This window comes from Lynx rufus, unplaced genomic scaffold, assembly GCF_022079265.1.
Source record: "Lynx rufus isolate CCGP_SWC_20201006 ecotype Redwood Valley unplaced genomic scaffold, mLynRuf1.p SCAF_18, whole genome shotgun sequence".
Lineage (NCBI taxonomy): Eukaryota > Metazoa > Chordata > Mammalia > Carnivora > Felidae > Lynx > Lynx rufus.
In genome coordinates this window covers 29,912,763-29,926,367 of record NW_025814832.1, presented here as the reverse complement: position 1 = coordinate 29,926,367, position 13,605 = coordinate 29,912,763, and the positions used below count along the sequence as shown (strand labels likewise).

Genomic DNA, 13,605 nt, shown 5'->3' with positions numbered 1-13,605 from the left:
GGGGCAGCGCGGGCCGAAGCCGGGCGGGGGGCGCCCGCCGTGGCCCCCGCGTACTCCTAGTGCCCCAGACGTGCCGGCTGACCCCGGCCCTCCTTGCCTCCTTCCGGCCCGCCGTCTCCGCCCCTCCACCCTTTGTGCCGCCGCCGCCGGGTGCCCCCGGCTCCGCAGGACCCCGGCCGGGCCGGACCGCGGCGGCGCGCCAGCCCCGCGTGGGCGCCCGGTCTGCGGCCGATGGCGAGGGGGCGCGGCGCGGGCGGGGGCACTGCAGCCCGAGTCCGCGACGCGGGAGGCCCGGCCCGCCTGCACCGCATTGTCCCGGGCCCCGCGCCCCGGCCCTGAGCCGCGCCGCCGCAGCGCCCGCCTGCCGCCCGCCGCCCGCGGGGCCATGCGGAGAGCCGCCGTGATGGAGGACTTCACAGAGGAAGAGGAGCCCTGGTACGACCAGCAGGACCTGGAACAGGGTGAGCACGGCGGCGTGGGTGCGGCGGGAAAGCGGGGTGCGCCCTGCGACCCCTGTCCGCTTCTCCATTGTTGAGCAGTATCACCCCGGGGAGGGCTGGGCTGGACCCGGAGCGCCGGACTCCGAGGGTGATGCGTCTGGAGAATGGGGACGTGGAGACAGGGAGCGCTGCCCGAGAAGACCCGGGCGGGACCGGCGGAGACACACAAAAGTGGGGGGAGCGGCCATTCTCTTTCCCCGAACGACAGGGGCATACTTCCCCCAGAGCACCCACCTCATCTTAGAGGCAGGAACTGCCCAGGCGCCCTTACTATTACTGGGGTCCTGAGTACTGGCTAGAAGTCTGTGAAGGCCTGGAGGTGGCTCCTTGGCTATGTTTTGCTGAGAGGAATGGTGAGTGTGTGTGTGTGTGTGTGTGTGTGTGTGTGTGTGTGTGTGTAGGGGAAAGTTATCCCATTCCAAATCCGGTGGCACCCTCCCCTGCCAGGATTCCTGAGCTCTAAGGCTCCCAGAAAGTTTCCCCAACTTCTTTACCCTCTACCCAGGGAGGGTATAGGGGTTTGGGGACCCTGCTGGCCAAGAAGCAGCAAAAACTTGGAGTCTCCAAACGGCTCGAGGGGAAGGGGGTCCCCAGGCCCTTTTCCTCCCGGCCTTTGCCCAAATGATTCATGGTTGGAGGGAACCGGGTTTGGGCATTCTGAACAATGCACCAGACTACAGCCTGAGTAAATGGGGAGCCACCTCCCCCACTCCCATCTGAGCGTAGAGAGGGTGGCTGGAAGGGGGTTAGAATCTGGTGATGAGGTGGCCAACGTGACATCACTCTGAGCAGGGGGTGGAGCTGTAGGACAGGAAGGAGGAGGAGGCCTAAGAGGGTCAGGGCCAAGGTCTGCTGGAATACAGTCAAATCCACCCTCTCTTCCCCCAAAGTGCCTCATTCTTGGATGGTTAGAGCTGGAGGGGCAAGGAAACGTGTCCAGGAGAAGTGACCACTGTCACCCAGCAAGCCAGGCGGGTGTGTGGACACAACTCTGGTTCAGTGTCTACTGACACCCCATGCTCTGAGTGGCCTATCCATGGGACCCCAGATGCCTAGCTTTGCCCTCATGTGAGGCATCTGACCAGATCCTGGAGCCTTTGATTCCTGGCCCTGACCCGCATCCCCACGTGGCCAGATTTGCTGGTAGATGAGACTGTCCTTGTACTCAGGAGTGTGGTGGGTTAATCGGTCTCTGGGGGACCAGCGTGGGACTGGGGGTACTGGGCTGAACTCTACCATATTCTTCACCCTAGAGTCTAACCTCAGCCTCCCTGACTGGAGTATGATGTCCAATACTGGCTGTGACAACCCGGTCCCCCATCCTGGGCATTACCCCCCAAATTTTGCATCCCACACACACCCATCAGGCTGACATTTAAGTGTCAGACACCGTCCTGGGAGCTGGGAGCAGTCCCAGCCCTGGCCTCCTGGGTGCACCCTGGCAGGTAGAGGTGGGCCTGTAACTAAGTGTGGGTGTTAGGATACAGTAAGAGGGCTTCATGGAAGAGGCAGGCCTAGATGGAAAGATTGGAAGCTGAGCTCCTGGGAAGATGGCTTCCTGGGAGGCTGATGCTGATATTGTTGCTGTCTCATTTCATTCCCGCACCCCTAACAAAGTCTCTGGCATTGTGCCCGGCCCAGATGTGGGAGGAAGGAGCCAGGGAGTAGGGGTGGGAGATACACTGCTTCTGGAGAGCGAGAGGTGTCGAGACTCGAGCGGGGCCAGGCTGCCATGCTCTGGGGCTAGGGTAGGGGATGGCCATGCTGGTCTGCAGCAGCTGGCCTTGCTTTGTAGCCCCAGTAGCCAGGGTCCCTGTAGCCAGGGTCCAGGAACAAGGAGGGAAACCAGAAATGAGGCAGTGTCAGAAGAAATCGGACTTCTTGAGCCAAAAAACACAAATGTCTGCTCGCCCTGGGTGAGGGCAGAAGGCAGTGAGAGCAGAGACAGAGGGCCTTCTGGTGTAAGACTCATAAAGGTTGATGCAAAAGGTCCTCTGAGCTGGAGGGTTGAATAAGGGCTGCCTGGGCATTGTAGGCGGAGTGGATGGCGTACGAAGGCACAGAGCGACATGAAAAGACCACGTGTGACTAGAAAGTAGGAGCTTCTAGAGTGCCAAGGGTGGGTTCAGAGGAAGCCTCAGGCCCAGCCAGTGCAGCACCACCTCCTAGAGCCCGGCACAGAGAGCTGGATGGTGGGGCGAAGCGTCGGCCGAAGGCCAGCTACACTGGGGATCAGGTGCCTGTAACATCCCCCTTCCCTGTATCCAACCCCCAAATTCTCTCCTGCCCAGCTGCTCCCTGGTTGCCTCTGAGTGGCTCAGGAAGTGGTTTGTTCAGCCAGCTGGGTCTCTCCTCTGTGTTTGTTTCCCCCCTGCCCTGGGGGCAGACCTCAATTTTACTTTCTGGAAGCTTGGCCTGCTGTTTGACTTTGATTCCGTTCTGTCCCAGTGGAGGGAGGCAGTTGGGACAAGCAAGGTCCTAGATCCTCACCACGTTCCTTCCGCGCACTGACACAAGCACCTGTAAAAATAGAAAAAGCCATTGATTGTTAAGCACACTGGCTCTCTCCCTCTCTGCCCGCCTCCCTCCTCGACCTTGGACCAGGCATGGTGGGCCTTTGGTACCTCTTTCCGTGCTGAGAGATGACTGCTGAGTCACAGATGTGAAGCCCTGGGTGCCTGACCTTGAGTCTCAGCCTTGGGCAAGAGCTCTGACATGACAAGGAGAGGGAGGTGACCGGACCCCAATTGTGTGGACCCAGAGTTCCCGACATTCATGCCCTGGAGGTTGTAAGCAGGAACCCCGCAGCCCTGCCAGGTGATAGATCTTCTCCTCTCACCGCCTTTATCTTTGTTCCTTCCTCCCTGTGCCTGTCCCCTGTCCCTTTCCCACCTCTCTGCTCCAGAGTCTATGGGGCCACACCCCAACCCCAACCAGTGGGGACAGTGGGATTTCAGGGTTTCTTTTCAGAGACATCCCCTTGGCTGCCGGCCACTCCCTCTCAGGCCTCTGGGGCTCATGGGGAACACGTCAGCAGGCACTCAGAGGGCAACACTGCCGAAGCCCACCACAGGAGACCCCAGAAAACTCCAGGGCCCAGCGTCCAGGGGAGATGCCCATTCAGACTTGGTAACTTCCCCAGCTTGGTCCAGTGTGACCATTAATCTGGCCATGACAGACTGTTTATTACTCCGATTTCTACTTCCTCCTTAGCCAGCTCTCCCATTCTCCCACCCCCGGGCCTCCCCCACCCCTGGTCCAGGGGGAACCGCACTCCGCCCGGAGTCCAGAGACACCGCCAGGCCTCTGCTAGCTGGTGTACCTTCCCCAGTGCTTGGCTCCAGCCAGTCCCCTGCTCTGCACCTTCTAGACCTCTCCTGTGATCCCTCCTGGCAGCTTTGACCAGCTTAGCTTGCACTGTGATCCAGTTTCCCCGAGACACTCTCTGAGATTTTTCTCCCACCCCAGACAGCTTCTATTGTGCTCCCTTCCTCCCCACCCCTGAGTCATTGGGCGGCCTGGTTACATGCGGAGCCTTTGCAGCGCAAGCTTCTATGTCGCTGGTTTATAGCGTGACTTGCAGCTGGCCCAGCCGGCCAGCGGCAGGAATACGCACGCCCAGCTCACGTGCTCACCTGGAAGGAAAAGCGTAACATGCAGTTGTTCTTGACCTTTCCTCACTCAGCTTCGGAGCCTGAAGTCTCGGGCTCTAGGTTAAGCTGCGGGAACGCCGAGCAGATCAGCCGTGGAGCCCGTGCCCCCAATGCCAACACAGGGGCCGGCATCAGTAGCAGTGGCCTCTTCACAGACCCCCCTGACAGTTCCCGAGGGAGAAAACACTGGTGAACGTGGCCTTCTGTTGTTTTTCATTTATAATACCTGAGTTATCTGATACTGTTTGGGGGTGAGCCAAACATTCACCATCGCATTACAGAGAGTAGGAAGGCGCTATGGCTCCCTCATCGCCAGCTAGCGGTGGTCTCGCTAGGCTCCCAAATTTCCACTGAGCCCTCGACATAGGGCTGCAGTTCTACGACGTTAAACGGCAGACTTCACACTTTGTGGACGGACGGGTCCAGAGGCCTTCACACTTTGTAGACTTCTGCCCAACTCATAGTGAATAAATTCATACTGCAAGTGGCCCATTCCCCGACCGGTCTGTATCAGGCACCTGGTTTTTCTTGCCATCGTCATCAGATGTTAATTGCTCAAAGCTGAAGCTTCTTCTGAGATCTACATGACCGTTTTTCTTTTTTCTTTTTTAATGTTCATTTAGTTTTGAGAGACAGAATGAGGGCGGGAGAGGCAGAGAGAAAAAGAGAGAGGGAGACATCGAATCGGAAGCAGACTGCTGGCTCTGAGCTGTCAGCAGAGAGCCTGACACAGGGCTCGAACCCATGAACTGCAAGATCGTGACCTGAGCCACCCAGGCGCCCCCTATATGATTCTTTTTCTTAATGGCTGAGGTAGCTGTTTAGCAGAGCAGCTTGTGTTTTCCCGGGCTAAGTTTTTGCAGTCTTGCTCCAGGATAGCAGCTTTGCACTTGTCTGGGAAACTCCGGATGACATCCGGGCACAGGGCCCCGCGTTCCTGGCTTAGGCCCGGACTGGAGACTCCACTCTGGCTGTTTCAAAACCTTACCTTTATGTGTGGGAGCAGACTCCAGGCTTGTTCCTGACAGGCAGCCTGGCCTTTTGTCCAGGCCCCACGGCTAGCCAGGCCCCTCGCTTTCATAAGGTGATATCAGTCCTACCCCCAGCTTTGGCTGGCAAAAAGCCTGAGGTCCTGCTCTAAAAATGCCCACTGTGAGCCACTGCTGTCTGGGGCTCTTCTGAGAAGAAAACCCCCTCCCCAGACCTGTCTGGTGCCAAGCAAGGGGCTCAGCTGAAACAACCATATTTATGAAACTCGATAGGAGGGGCTCTAGAGACCCTCTGTCCTCTGGGGATTCTTGAACGATCACTGTCTGAACAGGGAAAGCATTAAAGACCTGAATCCCTGGACCACATCACATCGTCCCCAGAAGAGTTGCCCTTGTACATCTTGATCTGGATTTATACCATCAGCCTAGATTGAGGGATGTTTCAAGAAACGACCTCTTGATGGGAAAAAGACTCAAGTTTTCTGGACAGTGTTTTGGCAGAATGAATCAAGTAGGCCTACCCTTTGTCCTGGTAATTCTGTTTCTGGGAAAGTATCTTCGGGATATAGGCAGTGATTTGCACAAAGATTTTTGTACTGTGAATTTTTGTATAGTTTCATTTTCAATAGAGGGGGGAAATGGAAATACATAAAATTCCAACAATAATATTTAGGGGTGGCTATTGGGGACTTATATACAATAGAATATTCACATCCACTAAAAGTGGCCATGTAGATATACGTGGACACAACTCTTTATGCCAAATTTTTTTTTTAATTTTTTTTTAACATTTATTTATTTTTGAGACAGAGAGAAACAGAGCATGAATGGGGGAGGGTCAGAGAGAGAGAGAGAGACACAGAATCTGAAACAGGCTCCAGGCTCTGAGCTGTCAGCACAGAGCCCGATGCAGGGCTCAAACCCACAAACCACGAGATCGTGACTTGAGCCGAAGTGGGCCGCTTAACCAACTGAGGCACCCAGGCACCCCTATGCCAAATTGTTAAGTGAAAAAAGCAGGTACAAAAAACATCCTGTTCATACAAAATTGTACCTCTAGCTGCTTTAAGCCCAGAGAGCTGTTTATAAGAATGGTGACCAGCATGTTGGACAGCATCTTTCTCTAAATGGGGCATTTTCATCTACCTGCTTCCTCCCCTCTCCTCTCATGCCACACACACAGACTGTAACTTCTATTACTTACAAATAACCATTCTGTCATAACCATTTGAGGCCACATCCATTTGTTTATGGACTTCCCAGTTATAGATCTAAGAATATGTGAGGTACATTTCCAAGTAATTTTTGGTCACCATTTTTAACCTTTCTGTACTGCTTGATTTTTCACATCAAGTACACTTAACACAAACCTTAAAGTGATTTTAAAAAGAAAAGAGCCTGGGACGCCTGGGTGGCTCAGTCGGTTAAGCAGCCCACTTTGGCTCAGGTCATGATCGCAGTCTGTGAGTTCGAGCCCCACATCGGGCTCTGGGCTCTGTGCTGACAGCCTGGATGGAGCCTGTTTCAGATTCTGTGTCTCCTTCTCTCTGACCCTCTGTCTCTCTCTGTCTCAAAAATAAATAAACATTAAAAAAATAAAATAAAATAAAAAGAGCCTTGTAAACCCAATCAGAGCCTATCACCAACCTCTTTAAGGGCCTTGCTCCCTAACATCAGTCTCTGTCTCTGGATTAAACTGCCTAAAGTGTTTTGTTTTGTTTTTTGTGGTTTTTTGTTTTTGTTTTTGTTTTTTAACAGCTTTTTTGAGATGTAATTCACACACCAGCTAATTCACTCATTTAAAGTGCACAGCAACTTGGGGTGCCTGGGTGACTCAGTCTGGTAAGCATCTGATTCTTGATTTGGGCTCAGGTCATGATCCCAGGGTTGTGGGACTGAGCCCCACATCGGGCTCCACTCTGAGCGTGGAGTCTGCTTAAGATTTTCTCTCCCTCAGGGTGCCTTGGTGGCTTAGTCAGTGAAGCATCAGATTTTGGCTCAGGTCATGATTTCGGGGTTTGCAAGTTTGAGCCCTGCATCAGGCTCTGTGCTGACTACGCAGAGCCTGCTTCGGATTCTGTCTCCCTCTATCTCTGCCCCTACCCCCATTTGTGCACCGCACTCTCTCCCGCTCTCCAAATAAGTAAACATTAAAATATATATGTGTGTGTGTGTATATATATTATATATATATATATATATATATATATATATATATATTATATATATAGGCGCCTGGATGGCTCAGTCAGTGACCTTGGCTCAGGTCACGATCTCACAGTTCATGAATTCGAGCCCCACGTGAGGCTCTGTGCTGACAGCTCAGAGCCTAGAGCCTGCTTCAGATTCTGTCTCCGTCTCTCTCTGCCCCTCCCCACTCAAGCACTATCTCTCTCTCTCTCTCTCAAATATAAATAAACATTAAAACAATTTTTAATATATATAAATAAAAGAAATAATAAATTTTTCCTTTATGATAATAAGTATGTTATTTCCCTTGTTTCTAAGAAGAATGAGGCATATATACGGAGGAATATCTACTCCAAATGTCTAGGGGCCCTCACATAACTCCAGACCCACTAAAGAGAATTTTTAGGAATACCAGCACCTGCCACTTCCTTTTAATCCTCCCCCCCCCACACCACACAGCCCCCCAGAAACAGGCTAGACCCCCCTCCCTGACTGCCTCTCTGACAGTGTTCATGCACCTTTGGCTGGGGGAGGGGAGAGCAGGTTCCAGTCCTAGGGTACAAGAATCAGGGCTGCTGGGGGGGTAGGGGTGGGGGGGAAGAGGATGATGGTTTTGCTGCCCAGAGAAAGGAGGTTTCTGAGAGGGGTGCATGTCACTAGGACCAGATGGTCCCCAACCAGGGCCGGGAGACCTGAATTCTGCTTCCAGTGTGGCCATAACCTTGGATGGGTCATTCTTCTGTCTCCTTCTCCAGCCTGGCCTCCATGAAATAAGGAGGTTGGGCCAAAGAGCTCTGAAGCCTCATCCAATTTTTTTTTTTAAATAAAGGCATAGCTTATTCTTTTTTTTTTAAGATTTTTTTTTTTTTTAAGTAATCCCTACACCCAACCTGAGGCTTGAACTCACAGCTCCGAGATCAAGAGTGACACACTCTACTGACTGAGCCAGCCAGGCGCCCCTCATCCGATTCTAATACCCAGCAAGTCTTTCTGTTTCCTTCGCCTCTCGGCGAGCTCCTAGACACCCTTCCAAACCCAAAGCTGCCCATTGCCTGAGCCTCCCACTGATCCCAGGAAGAGTGAGCTCTCCCTTACCTATCATCCCAGGGCACTTGGCCCCACGTCTGTCGATTCTCTTAGCACATTCCTCTCACTCGTTCTTTCAGAAAATATTTATTATGCCCCTGCTGTTGCAGGGCCTGGGATATCAGTGAACAAAATGGGCAAAATCTCTGCCCTCTGAGCTTACAATTAGTCGGGGGGGGGGGAGAGAATGAACACGATAAATGAGCAAATTGGTAAGCTAGATGGTGATACTCGCGAAGGAGAAAAATTAAACAGAGAGGGAGTATGAGGTGGGGGAGGGTGTGGTTTTGAGTCAGCGGTCAGGGAAGGGCTCCTGGAGAAGGTGACATTTAAGCACAGATTGGAAGGTGAGGAGGGATGAGGCTTGGGAGTGTCTGGGGAGAGGACACTGCAGGCAGAAGCGACGGTCAGTGTAAAGTCTTCGCTCCCGGCTTTCATCCACTCCCAGACCTGTGGGCTCCCTGAGGCCAGCTCGTGTCCCGGTTGTCTTGGAGTCCCGAAGGCACAGAGTGAATGCTCGGAACGTTCCCCGGAGTCCTCTGAGCCCATTCAGCTGCTCATGTTTCTCCCACCCTCTGCCCCCTCTCCACTAGACTTGCACTTGGCCGCAGAGCTGGGGAAGACCCTGCTGGAGAGGAACAAGGAGCTGGAGGAGTCTCTGCAGCAGATGTATGCCACCAATGAGGAGCAAGTGCAGGAGATCGAGGTAAGGGGCCACGGAGGCCCTGCACCTGCTCCCCCCCCCCCATTGTGGACCCCTTGGCCTGTGGTGCCCTTGTATAGCTTAGGGAAAGGTGCCCTCTTAGCAGACTCAGCCTTGGCCCTACAGCCTTGTGCCGGTTCACAACCTGTACAACTATCCCAGGCAGCCGTTGCTCCACCATCATTACCCGCCCCCCTGCTGCAGACCAATACCTCCAGGCAAACGTGTTCCTAGAAGTAGGAGAATGGCCCACGTGAACACACTGTCCCCAGCCCTGTCAACCTTCTCCCCTCCAGTACCTAACCAAGCAGCTGGACACGCTGCGGCACATGAATGAGCAGCATGCCAAAGTGTACGAACAGCTGGACCTGACAGCCCGCGACCTGGAGCTGACCAACCAGAAGCTGGTGCTGGAGAGTAAGGCTGCCCAGCAGAAGATCCATGGGTGAGGGCCGGGTGGCGGGGCTGGGGGGTGAGCGAGGGGGAGGTCAGGTTGGGTTGCCGGTGGGCATATGGTCTGGTGGGTGTGACTCATGCTCCTTCTCCCAGAAACCCGGGCCTGGGACCCCGGGATGGTGGTGAGATCGCCCTTGTCAGTTGTGGTGGATTTCGCGTTCAGGCCACAGCCCTTCTTGAAGCACCAGCTATATACCAGGCTCTGTTCAGGCACTGCGGATACAGTGACGGGGATACAGAGAGACATTCCCTCCCCTTGGGAGCTCACAGCCTGGGCGGGAAGGCAGGCATGTAAATATTTTACTGCCGTGCAGGGTGATAAGTGCTTGAAGGGTGTAGGAGGAACTGAGGTGACACAGGGAGGATGGTCAGCTCAGCCCTGGAGGGGCCGGGCGGGTCCTCGGGCACACGGGGAGTTCCCTCTGACCTCAGCACCAGGAAGCGGGGGCCCAAGGTTGCCCATCTGTCCCCACCTCCATCCCCAGTCCCTCCAGGGCTGCAGCGAGGAGGGCTGGCCCTGTCCCCTTAAAGACCCTCCCATGTATGTCCCCCACCCCACCCCCAGGCTGACGGAGACCATCGAGCGCCTGCAGGCCCAGGTGGAGGAACTGCAGGCCCAGGTGGAGCAGCTTCGGGGCCTGGAGCAGCTGCGAGTGCGCCGGGAGAAGCGGGAACGCAGGCGCACCATCCACACCTTCCCCTGTCTCAAGGAGCTGTGCACCAGTCCCCGGTAGGCGAGGGTGCCGCGGGGTGGGGGGCAGTCCGGACCCTGCACGGCGTCCCCGAGTCCCGGAGGAAGGAGAGGGTGGGCACCAGGCGGCAGGTGGGAATGAGAGTTGGTGCATCGTCAGGCTGTTGGAGGGACTGATCCTGTTGCCAACAACAGGCAGCAGCTGGCATTTAGTGAGCCTTGGCCGTGTGCCCACCACTCGCAGTGCTTTCATTCCCGTGGCAGTCCCGCGAGGTATGTTTTATCATCCCCACTACTCAGATGAGGAAACGGAAGCCCAGAGGTTATGTGAGCTTATCCAAGGTCGCCTCTTTACTAAGCCAGAATTCTAACTCAGGAGGAGTTAACCCACTACACCTCTCAGTTCTCAGTAAACCTTAACAGGATGACCTCTTAAGATAAAAATACCTATTGTGTGTTTAGTGGGTGTTTCAGTAAAGGTCCTGGCAGGAGACAGCACCTCGCACGGAGTAACTGAGGTGTGATGGATGAAGGGGTGTGGACAAGGTGTGGGGAGACCACAGGGACACTGCAGCATGCCAGGCTTGCAACAGTGAGGGGCCGCTCTCCCCCCTAGGCCTGAAGGGGCCAGGGGAAGGAGGTTACTGGAAGGCAAGCAGGTGCCGCCTGGCCAGCACTAACCGGGGAAGGAATCTGGGGAAGACCTTCCCTGACCTCCCTCTGCTCCCACGCTCGGACCTGCTGCCGGTGGCTCCCGTTGGTCGAGCTCAGGAGAGAGCAGAAACCTGGCTGACGCAGGTCACCGTGGTCAGCCGCCCAGGGCAGAGAGCAGGGAGAGAAAGGGCGGACGGTGGCTCCAGAGGAGCAAACAGACGATCTTGCCCGTTGGCCGGGAGATGTGTTAAGCGTGGGGGAGCTGGACCCGGGACCTTGGCCTTGACCAGATGTCTGCCGGCCTGCTCCCCGTCAGGTGCGAGGATGCCTTCCGCCTGCACAGTTCCTCGTTGGAGCTGGGCCCGCGGCCCCTGGAGCAGGAGAACGAGCGGCTGCAGACGTTGGTGGGTGTGCTGCGTTCCCAGGTGGGCCAGGAGCGGCAGCGCAAGGAGCGGGCGGAGCGCGAGTACGCGGCGGTGCTGCAGGAGTACGCGGAGCTGGAGCGGCAGCTGTGCGAGATGGAGGGCTGCCGCCTCCGCGTGCAGGAGCTGGAGGCCGAGCTGCTGGAGCTGCAGCAGATGAAGCAGGCGAAGACCTACCTGCTGGGCCGGGAGGACCACCTGGCCGAGGCCCTGCTCGCGCCCCTCACCCAGGCCCCGGAGGCCGATGACCCCCAGCCCGGCAGCGGGGACGACTCGGCCGCCCAGGACGGCGTCTCCTCTCCGGCCGCCTCCCCGGGCCATGCCGTCCGCAAGAGCTGCAGCGACACGGCGCTCAACGCCATCGTGGCCAAAGACCCAGCCAGCCGGCACGCGGGCAACCTGACGCTGCACGCCAACAGCGTGCGCAAGCGGGGCATGTCCATCCTGCGGGAAGTGGACGAGCAGTACCACGCGCTGCTCGAGAAGTACGAGGAGCTGCTGAGCAAGTGCCGGCAGCACGGCGCCGGGGTGCGGCATGCTGGCGTGCAGACCTCGCGGCCCATCTCCCGCGACAGCTCGTGGAGAGACCTTCGCGGGGGCGAGGAGGGCCAGGGGGAGGCCAGGGTGGGCGAGAAGAGCCTGAGCCAGCACGTGGAGGCTGTGGACAAGCGGCTGGAGCAGAGCCAGCCCGAGTACAAGGCGCTCTTCAAAGAGATCTTCTCCAGAATCCAGAAGACCAAGGCCGACATCAATGCCACCAAAGTGAAGACGCACAGCAGCAAGTGACCCTTTCCCGGCCTGCAGCCTCCCCCCAGGGTCAGGTCACAGGGCCTCTCATGCCTGGGCCATGCAGCCTCTGGTGAGCGAGGGAGCCCTTTAGCAGCAATATAGCCCAGTGGAGGCTGCTGCCTGGCCCAGGGAGCGTGGGGAGGTGGGGGGGACCCAGTCTGTTCTCTGCTGACTTGGGAGGTGTCCAACACCTCCCGGATCGCCCAGAACCCTCCACCATCCTGCGTCAGCCCAAAGACGCAGCTAAGAGTTTCAAAGCCAAACATCCCCGTTCCCCCGGGGATTCCCAGCCTCCCCAGCCCTTGGCTTCCTGACCCTGAGCCTTGCTCTCAGATTCATGGCCAGGCTTCTGAAAGCCATTCTGGACTATTTGGCTTTTTCTTTTTTTTCTTTCTTTCTTTTTTTTTTTTTTTAGAGATTTGCAATGCAAGGTCTCCCTGACCCCTTCCCACAACTGGAAACACTTGAAGGAGGATCCCAGAGCCAGCCGTTGCTGGTTCCAGGGGTCTCCTGGACCACCCACTGCTTCTCCCCAGCTGTGACACGCTGTCATCCCCTTAGCACCAGCTGCCCCATCCCCCAGAGTCCTGACTAGGTCAGAGACGGCCCCTGCCATGCAGAGCCTCGGCCAGGCCCCGAGTGCCCCCAACTCCAGCCCTGGTGAGGCGGGCTTCTCCCCAGAGACCCTCAGCCCACTGCAGATCTGTAGCCAATCAGAGGAGGGGAACAGAGAGCCCCTCGGCAGCCATACATGAACAGTGCACCTGCTTCCCTCACAGCCAGCCTCCTGGGGCTCCAGCCCTGGAAATGCCTTCCGGCCGTTAAGCCTTCCAGGAGTCTGGGTGGTGGGGAGCCCCCATCTCCGCACGCCACCTCTGACCTGCCGAGCTTAGCCTCTGCCTGCCCCCATCTCAGGGACCATGATGTGTCTCATTCACTCCCATGCTCCCCACAGGCCGACCCCTCCTCAGATCATGACTGCTGCCCCCAGAATGTCCCAGGTGTGTGCCACCAGCCAGTGGTCCTAGCATCCGCCCCTGCTCCCCCTTCACGGGGGACTCCCCAGGATTTCCCACCCTGTCCTGAACAGTATTGAAATGGGACCTGGTGGAGACCATGTCTCCCCCCTCCCGTAAAATGCTTGTTCTTAACCTCTCACCTTTGTGGGGGTCTTTTGAGGACCCAGCTGGGTCACAGGCTAAACTTTTTAAGGCTTCAGAAAGTCCAGCTTCAGCTAAGAGATGTCCAGGCCTCCAGCTTGCCCTGAGCAGTTCCTCGGGGCTTCCAGTTCCTTCTGCTACCCATCCTGAGATCCTAGAAAATAGAGGAGCTACCTAGCCCCGCGGAAGGCGGCAGCCCTGGCCTCTGCTGGGAATCCAGCAGGGACCTTCATGCCTTATCTGTTTCTAAGGGGTAAAGGGGTTTTCATAACAAGCATGCCCGACCTCCCTGGAGGCGCCACCCTGCTCTCT

At 56.4% G+C, this 13,605-nt stretch overlaps 1 protein-coding gene across 1 annotated transcript; it reads left to right on the top strand.

The window, feature by feature from the left end:
* Positions 1-385: 385 nt before the first annotated feature.
* CDR2L (cerebellar degeneration related protein 2 like) lies at positions 386-12,130 on the top strand. Its single transcript, XM_047080388.1, has 5 exons — positions 386-461; positions 9,012-9,124; positions 9,418-9,566; positions 10,143-10,307; positions 11,239-12,130. The coding sequence occupies exons 1-5, from the start codon at positions 386-388 to the stop codon at positions 12,128-12,130; spliced, it is 1,395 nt and encodes a 464-aa protein (XP_046936344.1).
* The last annotated feature ends 1,475 nt before the right edge of the window (positions 12,131-13,605 follow it).